The sequence below is a fragment of the Chaetodon trifascialis genome, chromosome 23 (assembly GCF_039877785.1).
Source record: "Chaetodon trifascialis isolate fChaTrf1 chromosome 23, fChaTrf1.hap1, whole genome shotgun sequence".
In the NCBI taxonomy this organism is placed as follows: domain Eukaryota; kingdom Metazoa; phylum Chordata; class Actinopteri; order Chaetodontiformes; family Chaetodontidae; genus Chaetodon; species Chaetodon trifascialis.
The window spans coordinates 12,901,343-12,915,391 of record NC_092078.1 but is presented as its reverse complement, the minus strand read 5'-3'; the positions used below and the strand labels follow the sequence as shown (position 1 = coordinate 12,915,391).

Genomic DNA, 14,049 nt, shown 5'->3' with positions numbered 1-14,049 from the left:
GTAATTCAGAAAAAAGCAAATAGGAAACATTATATACTGTACATGTACAGTTGGACAACACAGATTCAGGTCTAGATTTAACCCACAGCTTTATGCTTTGTGACAAAACATATTTTAGATAATCTAGTTGTAACAGTTCAGTTCAGAAACGTGGAGATGCATACATCGTGCAGGACGAAATGTTTTATTTATTTCAGTAAACACGCTTGCAAAAAGCAAGCAGTTTCCTTGTGCATGCATGCATGCATGCTGTGTGCCTATGACCACATGCATTTGCACTGGATTCCTCTGTACCTTTGGAACATACAGTATCAGGCAGCATGATATTAATCTAATCTGGACTGCTGGGATCTCATTGTCATTCTGTCCCATGTGGACGAGGGGGCCGTTATATAAAAGCACTTAAGCTGATAAGTTCGCTTATAAGACGCTGGACCCTGTGATGTCATGATGCCATCTGACTGGACACTCTGTGGAATGATGTCACATCGGAAACTTATAACGTTAAATCCTAATTGGATCAGTGTGCTGCAGTTTAATAATGGAATTGTTTCACATTGTGTCTGACTTCACAGGTCATGGACTGCGTTACTGCACTGTACCATGTAGTCCTTTTATTTTAAGCCAGAGAGCCCAACAAGTAGTGTATTTTCTGTGTTTTTTTCCTGATTTCTTTGTTTCAGCTTTGATCAGCACTCTCCTCCATTCAAACACGGGCTCAGTTAATGTGTTCTTACAGCACTGCCACTGTTTCTGTCTATGAAGCGCCTCTGTAGTGCTTTGTAACGTCAACATGCTCTCTAGATCAGTGCGGTAATGCTTTTAGGAGGTTTTTTGCTGCCACACTGATGTTACACACACACACACAACCACACATTTTAGGCGACCTGTCTTCCATTGTAATGTTGAGCTAAAAGATGAAAGTATGGTGTCTGTCTGGCTCTAAAGACCCTCTCTCTCTCTTTCTGTATTCCCCCTGGACGCACACACACACACAAAATACACATACAGGCTCAGCAGACACCTCAATTATGATAATGTGGATCAGCATTAATGTATCCTTACAGCGCGGCTGGCTTTCAACAATGCTGCGTGTGTCTGTGTGTGTGTGTGTGTCCCAGACAGCAGGAGAGGAGGGGCAGCTACTGTATCTCATTTAGCGCAGGTTACTCTACTTCAGGAAAGCAAAATGCTGAGGCCTTCAGCATTTCTACCTTCTTAAACACACACAACGATAAACACATGCACACACAAACACAGACTTATGCGTATTGTTAATATGAAAGCCTCTCATGAATGCAACAAGGGGAAATGTGGACAAACAGAATGATGTGAAGATTCAGGGAAATGCTGAAGCCAGTGTCTGCTGAGAGAAAGATCGAGTATGACAAAGAAAGGGACAAAATAAGAGGAAAACACTGAAATAAACAGAAACGGCGAAAAACAAGGATTCTCGTGCTTTATTTCGAAAGCACACAGACCTCAGGGAGACGAAGCCACTATGTGTTTTTCCGTCTGTGTGAATCTGAGCGTCAGCCAGTTTCAACAGTCCAGATGGCCTCGAATTTGGGTTGAAGAAACTCAGATTATACAATCTAAACAATGTGGAAACATTCAGAATGCATCATAATTCACAGGCATAGACTATACAGCAGTGAAAGAGGGCCCCTCTAACTCAGCGGTCCCGGGAAGAGACCATTTGAATAACAAGAGTGAAGCAAAGACAGTGCATTTCACATACATCCTTGAATAAAAAGTATTAACTCTACTCATTTGTCTGCACCATGTGCACCAGTGTCCTTCTGGACTGTAGGTGGTGCAGTAGTAGAAGTACACAAGGATCACTGCTTCTCCTGGAAAGGTGTCTCCCTTCTCTCATCTCCTCTGCCGCTCCTTCACCACAGCCCTGTTGTTTCCTCCTCCTCCTTGTCTTCCCTCCCCACCCCCACCCACCTCCTTCCTCCTCCTCTCACAGAATCCCTCCCTCCCTGTAATTACCACCTCACACTCCAATTAAAAGAAACCACAATAAAGAGAGCAGAGGAGGGGGAGAGAGAGAGAGAGAGAGAGAGAGAGAGAGACAGAGAGAGAGACAGAGAGAGAGAGAGAGAGAGAGAGAGAGAGAGAGAGAGAGACAGAGAGAGAGAGAGAGAGAGAGAGAGAGAGAGAGAGAGAGAGACAGAGAGAGAGAGAGAGAGAGAGAGAGAGAGACAGAGAGAGACAGAGAGAGACAGAGAGAGAGAGAGAGAGAGAGAGAGAGAGAGACAGAGAGAGAGACAGAGAGAGAGAGAGAGAGAGAGAGAGAGAGAGAGAGAGAGAGAGGGGACAATGGGGGGGGGTTTAATGAGAGGTTTGTCCACACACACACATATTAACACAAACACACACACTCATATATATAAAGACATATACTCCAAAACTTGCAGCATTTGCAGGTGATAAAGTAGAAAAAAGAATAGTTTAAAGAACAGGAGGTGTGTGTGTGTGTGTGTGTGTGTGTGTGTGTGTGTGTGTGTGTGTGTGTGTGTGTGTGTGTGTGTGTGTGCGCGCGCACATCTGTATGCGCACATGGCTACATACGTGTGTGTGTGTGTGTGTGTGTGTGTGTGTGTGAGGGGGACTGCTGACAGTTTTTCCTTTGTGTTTTGCCCCGGTCTGTTTCCTGCCATTAAGGTTCCCGGTGTTACTCTGCTTTCCTTAACAGCACACACACACACATCAACATCGACATCAACATACACACACGCCAACACACACACAACAAATTGAGAAAAAAACAGACAGAAGGTCAATATGCACAGAGAGAATGATAAAAAAAACTGGAGATCAACAAGTCATGGAGATAACAAGGAGAGAAAGAAAGCAACACAGTCAATATGTGCTTTTAAAATTGAACAGTGCACACACACGTACACACACGCACAGACTAAATATTACCGCAAAAACTATGTGCAGCGGTGGAAGACGCTAACAATCAATAAACACAAAGCAGGAACAGCAGGGTAGCCCTTACTGTCAAGATGTCTGTGTGTGTGTGTGTGTATGTGTGTGTGTGTGTGTGTGTGTGTGTGTGTGTGTGTGTGTGTGTGTGTGTGTGAGTAAGAAGAAATGGGCCTCATGGTTATGTGCCAACGAAGACTGCCAGAAAACACACACACACAAAGAGTGGGAGAGGAAGAGTGCAGAGAGGTGGTTTGATTTACTGGGCTGCCAAAGAGAGAACGAGCACAATATCCAGAGAGGAAATAGATATCTTGGTTCATTATGCACACACACACACACACACACGCACAGACGTACACACCGACACAAAAGCACACAGACAGCCTTATCAGTTTATCCTTTTTATTTGGAAGATCCATTACTCAGCCTTTCTTTGAAGTTTACGTGTGTGTGTGTCTGTATGTGTGTGTGTGTCTGTATCTGTGTGTGTGTCTGTATCTGTGTGTCTGAGTGCATGCTTGTGTGTTCCAGACAGCCTTTATGACCATGTGTGTTACCTTGATCATAGCAGGAGCAGCAACTTGCTCTGCATGACACACCAAACACCCTGTGGTGTGTGTGTCCTTGTGTGCATGGACACACACACACACACACACACACACACACACACACACACACGCATTTGCTTTCCCAGCTTCAATGAACTGTAAATTCACAAAATACCATCTATGGCGTGCTTCTGCTTTCTTTGGAAACCGGTTGGACCGTCATGTGTCGTGTTTACAACTGTAAGCCAGTTCGGCCTGATGGTTCAGTTCTAAAGAAAAGGTGAAATTTCAGAGTGGTCGAGTGTGTGTGATTATCTGCATGTCCCGTATATTTACTCTGTTATCACCTGGCTTAAAAGCCATCTATAAAGATATGGGGGGCGGAACGAGCAATTTCACTTAATTGCCATAGTAAGTAAAAAGAAAGCTAGATGTGGTGCTTCACACACGTTGAGAGCGTTATTCTGACCTTTTCATGAATTCAGACGTGGCCATTCCTTCCTTCATTTGTTTTACTGTGATGGGATAGTAACCCCAGATGAGCTGTGTGGTAATGGGATTACACTCAAATTAATTTAGGAATATGGAGCACTGAAATAAACCTCGATTTTGGCACAAGGATCGTCCTGAAGAGCAGGAGCCCCAGATGAGATAATAAAGCAGAACCCACCTTAATCCCTTTATCACATCGGTTGATATTGTGGTTTAAAGGTGCATATTCCAAAACATGTGCACACAAAGCCTGGAGCTTTTGGGATCTAAGGAGAGCCCCATGAGTGATTGTTCATTCTGCCCAGCTGGTAAGCCAATCTCTAGACCACCATGAGGCGGTGCAAAGCAATTTCATGCACCTAAGTGTGTCAGAGTTAAGCTCAGTTCATACTTGACACCACCACAACACCAGATGGATGTATCGTACATGATCAGGCCTGATCCTGCTTTAATAATACTCCCCGCAGTAACTCTGTTTACAGTCTTTCGGTGACGTTGTGATATGTAGTGATGCTGGGCTGGGCACATGCACATAGGACGAGGTGCAGTCAGGTAACTTCTATTTCCAGACGACGACCATGCAACCGCTTTGTTTGCAAAGTACAGTTGCTGTTTGTTGTTACTGAAAAGCGGCGGATTACTGAGCCTTTCTTCCACTTCCTTAATGCTGTATTGACTGTCAACAATCTCCACCTGCATTAGAGACCTGAAGGAGAAAGCAGCCCACACAAGCAGCCCAGGCTGACCAATCACAGCTCCCGCAGTCTCCACGTGGCATCTGAAGCAGCCACCGCCCCACGACTGAAGGTGCTCATTTAAGCTTGTCATCCAAGTATTTACAAGAATCTTATAAACAATGCATTTGGAGTTCAGAGGAAAGTATTAGAGCATCTCGCTTTGGCTGAATGTGCAAGTATGCTTCAGCATATAGTGCTGACTGTGGTATCAGACATTGCACCTCCATGTTAATGAATCTGAGTGCAAGTTTGTGTATCGTGGCTAATATTCTGCAGGGCTTTGCTCCACTCACATCATTGTGTGCCTTCACTGGTAAAATACCTGATGAGTTTGCACAAAAGCAGAAATATTACTGCTGTAAGAAAGCAGTGAAACTGGAATTTACAAGATTTACAAGTCCCCTCTGCACTCAAACTCAGCAGTCTGCACACGGTGGCTTCTTCCAGCTTCCAACTGTCACTGAGAGTAAAAAAAAAATGCCAACAGGCACAAATCTGGAATAAGCTGACTGCTCGCCACTGCCGGTGCAGCCCTGGTGTGAGGGGTTCCACCACGAGCTGTCCGGCTTTTAAACGAGCTCTTCTGACACAAACGCAGAGAAGACAACAAACTGTTCACGCAGCTTCCTGTCTGATTGTGGCTGCTGGAGATCGGTGATCAGAAACAAGCGTAGCGAGATGAAGTGTGTGCAGAGCTGTGTCTGGGAGGGAAGAGCCAAAGGAAGTGTAGTATTCTACTCACGAGAGGAGAGAGGGAAAAGAGAGCTCTGTGTGTGTGATGTGTGTGTGTGTGTGTGTGTGTTTCCCCCTCACACTCCTCCCTTTTCCTGACACAGGTCCTGTGTAAGGAGTAGCACACACAAACAAATAACCTCACAGTCGCAACTCCTTCCATTATTAATCAGTAATTCATTAAATCCAGAATTACAGATTGACAGGCGGATTGGTGCAGCGGCTGCAGTAATGCGGTCGCTGTATCGGTCTGTCGTGGTAAAGAAGGAGCTGAGCCGAAAGGCGAAGCTCTCGATTTACCGGTCAATCTACGTTCCTACCCTCACCTATGGTCATGAACTTTGGGTCATGACCGAAAGAACGAGGTCCCGGATACAAGCGGCTGAAATGAGTTTCCTCCGCAGGGTGGCGGAGCGCTCCCTTAGAGATAGGGTGAGGAGCTCTGTCACCCGGGAGGAGCTCAGAGTAGAGTCGCTGCTCCTCCGCATCGAGAGGAGTCAGCTGAGGTGGCTCGGGCATCTCTATCGGATGCCCCCTGGACGCCTCCCTAGGGAGGTGTTCCAGGCATGTCCCACCGGGAGGAGGCCCCGGGGAAGACCCAGGACACGCTGGGGTGACTACGTCACTCGGCTGGCCTGGGAACGCCTCGGGATCCCCCCGGAAGAGTTGGAGGAAGTGTCCGGGGAGAGGGAAGTCTGGGCGTCCCTGCTCAGACTGCTCCCCCCGCAACCCGGCCCCGGATAAGCGGAAGATAATGGATGGATGGATGGACAGAATTATTCTATCTGCTACCTTTAGGTGGCACAGATGTGAGGAGACGTATGTGGACGGAGCGTGCCTTCACATTCCAGTTTTTGCATTAATGGATGCACTGACTGACCTGAAACCACGCACACACACACACACACACACACACACACACACACATCCTGATCCACAGAAATGCATCAGACAGACTGACAGGTCCATTCATTGATGGCTTCTGTTGATTCAAGACTTCTGATCAGTCTGGGTCAACAGCCACCAACTCTCTAAGGGTCTCCTCGTTGTGACAGCATGTGTGTGTGTGTGTGTGTGTGTGTGTGTGTGTGTGTGTGTGTGTGTGTGTGTGTGTGTGTGTGTGTGTGTGTGACCTTGAAAAAGCTAACAGGTTAAGTGGATGCTGTCATCCATTGTGTCATCCACCCTTTGTGACCTCTGACCTTGTCTTAAACCTGTGACTCCCATCGTCTCCTGTCTGTCCGGTTGGTTTTGTCCTGGACGAGATGGATCAATTACACTCTCAATAATTATTAGTTTTTGCCTCTTTTGGAAAGCTTATCAGATCCGTTTTCTTTTTTCTTTTCCTTTTCATTTCACCCTGTCCTGCCTTTCAGCCCTTTCAGCCTTTTTTTCTTGGGTCGTTACATGCCAGCATCAAAATTCGAGCATGTTGAAAGACCATTAACAAGTCTTGTTTATGTCCCTTCAAGTTCTCCTTTACTTCACCTTGAGTTGGCAAATAACAAAATCAATTGATATGATTGACGACAATCCCAGACCGCAGTCAGCAACACTGAACAGAGCGTCTCAGACAGGAGACTCATTCCAGATTTCGTCACACGGAGTAAAGCCTTTTAATTCACAAGGCCGCTTGGATTGTCCAGGTTTGATTAAAACACTAAAATGGCTTCACTTTAACTTGAAATTAAATAGAACAAGGGGTGGAAAAAAATATTTCAACTTAAGTGTATTCTCTGTGTCTGGCTGAAACAGCTGAAAGCTGTTCTCTGTGCATTTTAATTGGTTTCAACTTGCTTTCTATCAGATGGGATTTTCACGCAACGGGGCGCTAGAGGGGAAGGAGATAGGGCCAGAAAGCAGAAGAGAATCCCAATGAGCTGATGATATATGCTTGAGCTGTGCACTGTAATCATCTCTGCTAAAGCTCACGGTCGGTAATACACACTCAACGCTAGCCGCACTCACACACACACACCCTCTCCTAAACCCTTAAAACCTTAAAAAAGGCTGCGCTTAACGTCATGACACAGCACATTTCACAAGAGTTTCATGAACGAGGCGGTGAGAACAAGGCAGGAAGGAGGAATGAATGAATGGAGGGTGAAGGAGGATCCCACCAACCCGCCTACAACATCAGCCGACCGCGTCACTGACCTTCACGTGCCCTGGGTTAAAACCGTTCACAGCGGTCATACGAGGTGGGGACAGACGTCTCCGAGCAAGACACGCAGAATTAGAAGCGAGCCACCAAGAATCCCAATCATGAAATCCTCCTGGGAATGCCACGAAGGGAATCTGCTTGCGTCGACTGCTCGTGTGTGCGTGTGTGTGCGAGTGAGTGTGTGTGGCCTTTGACATCTGACTCGGTTTGACCTTTCACTCTGACAAGCTCCAGTCACAGGAGTGCCTGTGTGGGCCGAGCATTCACAAACAACGTGGGAGAGTGCACTGACATCTATGTACGTGTACGCCACTAATGTAATTCTGACAGTCAGAGACAAAGTCTGGGCTTCATAGAGAGCGCATTATGAGAACAAGCGTATGAGAAGCTAATGAACTTTGCTGGCGAATATAAGCAGTGAGAGAATATTTTCTGTAGGTGGCCGATGACTGTAGAATGTATTCCTCTCATCCTTCTTTCAGTCGCTGGCTCTCCGTCATGTTTAACTCAATTTTGGCTAAATATGTCACAAATTTTAGTTTGTTGTTAGAGGTTTAGCTTTAGCATTAGCTCAGACTCTCTTTTTCTCAGCTTAGTGAAGAAAAAAAAATGTATGTAGCAGCAACAGAAGGAGGTGCTAAGCTTAGAGTTGGGGACTGGCCAGACAAGCTATGGTGGAAACTTTTAAACCACTTGAGGTATTTCTGACAAAGCAAAGGAGAGATATAGATAAGAGGGCAGGTTTTAAAACACCACAGCTTTCCGTTACACACTCCGGCTGCAGCCAGCAAAGAGCTGGGCTTTCTCAGACAAAACTGAAAGAAGCACCAAGAGCATCTCTGATGCATTTCTCCACTCAACTGCCACTCAGCTCCACCAGGCCCCATCAACCACACTCAGAAGAGCGAGGGGATGAGGGCTAGCAAAGACTGGCGAAGACGCACAGAGAGAGAATGCAATGCAGGGATGAGAAAGAGACTGTCTTTGGAAAACCACTTCATATTCCCTGGTGGGAGACAACAATGCATCCTCAACACAAACGCATAATCTACTGTAGTCCACATGTATCCTCACAGGCAAAGCCCTGTTCAGACAGTTTAGCGGTTACACTCTTCTTGGCCTAATCCCAAGGCGTTTCTGTGATATGAAAATGTATGCACACCATGAGCCCGATCCCTCCAAACAGCATATCTTTGACCAAACAGCATAAAAGCTCTGTATCACCAAATGGTGCGTGCGAAGACAACATTGTTTGTCATCATGGAAGAAGAAGTGGGTTTCAAGGCCATGACTGTGTAAAATTTGTAATAAACACGAGATATAATTACTAAAAGGAACAAAGTACATAATCACTCCATCAACACTATATGATGAGCCAAGTTACGGTGGAGGTGGGCGACTCCTCCAATAACATGATGAAACGGTTATACAGCTTTATGAAATAAACAATGAGGCGATTGTTTCAGCTTTCATCTGATTGCAAAACTGATCACAAGGCGAGACGCTTCAGGCTAACTATCCGAACTATTTGTTGACAGGAACCCTGATCTGAAATCAGTCCTTTTTCTGAATTTTGACTCCTTTTGCACGTCCTGACTTTTTGGAATACTGACAGAGCGGTCCGATGAATATCAATACGCAAGCCCCTTCAGTGCCAAAGCACTTCCCTGTTCCACCTAAAGACAAAAACTAGAACCATTTCAGCAATTCAACCGAACTGCGGGATTCACTTCAGCTCGACAGCCAAAAAGCGTTGGCAGCGGTTGCACTTTTCACACTCATCGTTTAGCATCGCGGTTGGATGCTTCCTCGTTTCCCTCCCGGTGTCATTTAGCGCGAAGCAACAGTTTTACCTGGCAAATAAAACTCAAGAGACGCACAGCCCAGACCAGACCACAGAGCCTCCAGCCCCACCCACCGCGCAGTGCGCAGTGAAATCCAGGCGCAAACTGTATTTTCCAGCCTGCTTTGATTAGGCTTTGTTATGAGGGACTCCATCCATCCATCCACCCACACACACACACACACACACACACATACTTCACTGTGAGCCAAGTGAAAATGTTGGCACTGAAACAGAAAACTACAATAGAGTAAGAAATCTTCTTTCACTCAAAGCTACTGGAGTGATAAATGTTTGAATAGGGATTCTCTTAAGCTCCTGTTGACTACAAACAAAGAGAAAGTATAGTTTTGGTGAGCAGGCAGGCGAACTGATCTGCCCGCCGAGCAGGTGGTATTAAGTGGTACAGTAGGTGGATGCTGGGTGGCCTTATGAGTGTCATAATGCTTACAGTATATACCTGCATAGTTTCCGACTATCCAGCCTAATCAAAGTAGACACTGCTCCTCTCTCCCTCACTGTAAATGGACCCTGGTGCACCACTGGGAGCCAGGCCCCTCCCCTGTGTGCCGACACCCTAATGAGTTTCATGTGAGAAGCATTAAAAGTGCTGCCAGACCAGTGAAACTGACTGGAGCTAGCAGAGGAGCTTTCTGATCACAGTCACAACAGACACACACATAGAAATATAATGTAAAGTGGGCTTTTATTCAGTATTTAAATACGCTGCCATTTAATCTCAATTTCTATAGACTTAAAAGCACTTGCATGACAGCTCCTGTTTATTTTACACTCCAATATCTAAAATCAACTTTATTAATATCATCTGCCATTGCTGAGCTAAATAATAAATTGTTTGTAAAAACACAATTACGGCTTGTTAGAACGAAGATCCCACACTCCGATGGTAACTTCATTATGCAGCGGGTACTTTCAGCTGAGCAGTTTTATGACTTTTCCCCAAACACTTGGAACAACTCCACATCAGCCTAATTAGCCAACCTACCATTTAATATAACATCTTACAAGCATGACTGACAGAGATGTCTCATAACAGCAGTGCGGCAGTGAGAAATAACAACTTTGTGATGCAAAACAGATGGCTCAAATGGAGCAAACTTTAAAAAAAATAATGGCATCTTGAAACAAAACTAGCGTCCAATTGTCACACACAGCAGAAAACAGACTTTACCGATAGCTGTTTTGGAGCTGTTACCTTAATCAAAAGTGTTTATCTTCAGGTGTCCTCAAAGCACAGCTCAGGCTTGAGGTGCCACTGTCATAAACTGAAGCGTTAAACCAGATTGGCCTGTTGGTGGCACTAGCTGTGAAGACAGGGTATCAGCAGATTCATCAGGATTCCTCCTCTGGTGGCCATAAATGTCAGATCGTATCTAAATGCTTTCATGTGTTTTAAGCAGGACGGCATCTGAAGGCAGTGTGCACCGCTTCAACTCTCAGCTGTGCAGGTTGTCACTTGGATATTTCTGCACATGCAAGCCAAGCTTAATACACACAGACAAACACACACACACACATCACCTGACCAGTCGCTCACAACAGCTACATTGTCTTACATAAGAGTCTCTCCTCAGTTATCATAACACACATGCAAACACTGAAGCTTGCACACACATGGACACACACCCTGGTGAGGATGGCATCTACACAATGTTGCAACTTTTTCCAAGATAAAACTCAAGCGTGTTTGCACTTAGCAGCCATCCTTTGATGTATCTGATTGAAGTGCAGCAAAAAATTCTAACAGAAAACCAGCGATGCAGCAAGAAATGCAGAATATTGATGCACTGATACATCCCTCTGTCTCTGTGTCTCTCATTGCTATTTGTTGGCACTCGCTCTGACTGTATTTGTTGTGGGGCCAGCGTGCTACAGGCCCACAGTTGCATAATGGCACACAGAGACTGGGAGCTAACTTACAGACACTGCATTCATTCAGCAAATGAGCCTGAATCAACCAGCGAGCAGCGACTGCCTGAAGTGAAAATTTAAGATATAGATCGGACAGAGACTGGAAACACAAAAGGGTTAAAACACAAGGTCTGCTGCAGGGTACAGCGGTGGAGCAAAGCCCATTAATGCAGTCAGGTGACTGGAGTACAGGCTAATGGTCAATGGACACTGTGACGCAACCTCTAAATCTTTTCCTCCTCGATGCATCTCGGTGTAAACACCATCACATGGTGGAGAGGGAAAGAGAGGACCAAGGGCAAATAAGCTGGTACAAAATATGGAAAGGGGAATAAAAGAAGAAAAACATGCAGGAAGACAAAAACAATAGGGTTCAATGAGAGCAAGCACAGATAGTTATTACCCTGCTCACATAGAGAATACACTCAAAACATGGACAAATAAAGCGATACGGGCACACTCACACACACTGAAATCCAATCGCCAAAGGGTCACGAAATAGCTCTGTATGACTATTGCCCATAAGCTTCTTATTATTTTGTTGTGATGGATGTCTCCTCTCATTTCATGTTTTCCATTTTAACTGTCAGTCAGTTTTCAGAAAACAGGAAGGCTGGCGAGCCTGTGCTGCTGACCCCGACAGTCACAGCACAAAGGGGGAGCTTGTTAGAGAGCCGGGCTTGTCTTCTATTCACTCTTATAGCCACCCCAATCTGTGTCTGGGTCTCTTTCACCGTTCGGCATTTTCCTTCTTAACATTTCTCAATATGGCTGTGAATGTGAGGCACACAAGTACTTGTCAAGAAAACTAAGGGTTGTTTTGGGGTTGCTTTGGAGAGCCACAGTCTGAACCTTTTCAAGCCCCTGCATCCACTCTGCTTAAGCGTCCCTGAGCAAGATGCTGAATCACCGCCAGCTTACAGAGCCACTGATCCCGACCTCTGCCTCCTCTGGATGAGGGCAGACGAAAAGACAAACTGCCCACATACATCAATCCGCCCAGCGGGAGGCGCATTTGACTGGACTGTGCCTTTAAGTTTGCAGGCTGCTACGTGTCTGGATGAACCAGCAGCCCGGTGTTTGTGCCCAGTCTGTGCACTTGCTGTTGGCGTTCAGCAGAACAAGTCTGGCACCTGCTTGCTTCGCCAGCACCACCATTTATCAAGCCATAATAAAGGCAGAAGGCAGCCCCTTGGCACCGCGCCCCGAGCGCGTAAAACGCAGAAGCGCAGAGCTGAGGTTGAGGGCGCAGACACATCTACAGGTTTAACTTTGGTTTTAATGGTGTTTTGTGCCAAACACTGCCAAAGCTGATCACACACCAGTTTGGGGATACTCTTTGGGCTGCGCATGTGGTTAAATTATACGAGGCAACATTGCAAACTAAGCTTAAGTTGCAGATGTTGCTCCAGCCTCATGCACGTTATTGTTTTGGTATCATCATCATCATCATCAGCGGAGATGCTGTGGATGATGAAGCCACCTGAACAACCTTTTTTATTTACAAATAGACATTAAACACAGTGACAAATCCACAGTGCAACCTATCAAAGTGAAGAGAGTTCCCCAAAAATGGAAAATGCGCTTTTAAAATATCACCAGTATCGCCCTCGTGAGTTTTTGTTTTCCTTGCCGGCTGCACTCACCTCCCAGTCGGCCCAGGGTCGCTGCCCAGGAGGCTCCCGAAAGCAGGCATAGCACCGGGAGCAGGATCAACATCGCACTGCCAGGAATCACCATGATTCGTCTCCTGCCCTGGTCCCGGAGGGAGGGTGGAGGTCCGTCCGATCTGATTTCAACACCAAAGTCCCGGACTCGTGCTTTCAGCTGCGATGCATCCTGATCCAGATCCGGGCGTCACAGGTTTTCTCTGAGTTGAAAAAGGCGCAGAGCTCAGTCCAAGACAATGATAAATAAGTTGGAGGTTATCTCTAAATTAAACGAATGCTTCCATAAATATTTTTATTCTGTAATTCTGCTACAGGTTACTAATTTTCCCGTCGCTATAATCTGCACAAAGCGCACAGAAGTGCACGCATCCGCTCAGCGTAATGTCACGGTACTATTATCCACTAAAGGGAAGCGACATGCTGGGAACCAGAAGATAAAATATTGTAGTTATGTTTGTGGTGTATTCCAGCCACAAACTGTATGTCAAAGTAATCCAAAGTCCCGTCCTCTCTTGCCGGAATAATATCCGGTGTCCTGGGTTATAATACGCTCTTATCCCCGCTGTGTGCCCCGGTGTCGCCGAGCCTGTCCCGCTGCTGCAAAAAAAAATAAAAATAAACAACTCCTCTCCTCTTCAGATTAATTATCTGACGAAATTAAAGCAAGAAAATCACGCTTAGGTCCGTGAAGACAACCAAAATTCCGGGCGCGCGCTATGTCGCTGGAGCTCGAGCGTTGGTACGGGTGTACTGTGGAGGCTAGTGACCGGCTCGAGGATGTGCTCGAGCGCAGGCTGAGCAGAAGCGAAACGTCTCGCGCCCCGCCCTCCGGAAAAGGCAGCGCGAGGGGATACAGGTAAGAAGATGACGTCGCGGCCGACAGGTGCGATTTTCTTGCTAAACTCCAGGAGTGACTAACATCAAACTTCGAGGAAACTGACGTTCTTCCATGTGGAGACCACAGGCAGTGGGATCAGGGAGTAATTAT

At 46.1% G+C, this 14,049-nt stretch overlaps 1 protein-coding gene across 1 annotated transcript in view; it reads right to left on the bottom strand.

Moving 5' to 3' along the window:
- Positions 1-13,842, bottom strand: part of sema4f (sema domain, immunoglobulin domain (Ig), transmembrane domain (TM) and short cytoplasmic domain, (semaphorin) 4F) — a 51,985-nt gene extending 38,143 nt beyond the window's left edge. The window contains exon 1 of the mRNA XM_070993083.1: positions 13,038-13,842. Within this exon, the coding sequence (XP_070849184.1) occupies positions 13,038-13,131 (94 nt within the window). The 5' untranslated portion in view covers positions 13,132-13,842. The remainder of the gene's footprint in view (positions 1-13,037) is intronic.
- Between the last annotated feature and the right edge of the window lie 207 nt (positions 13,843-14,049).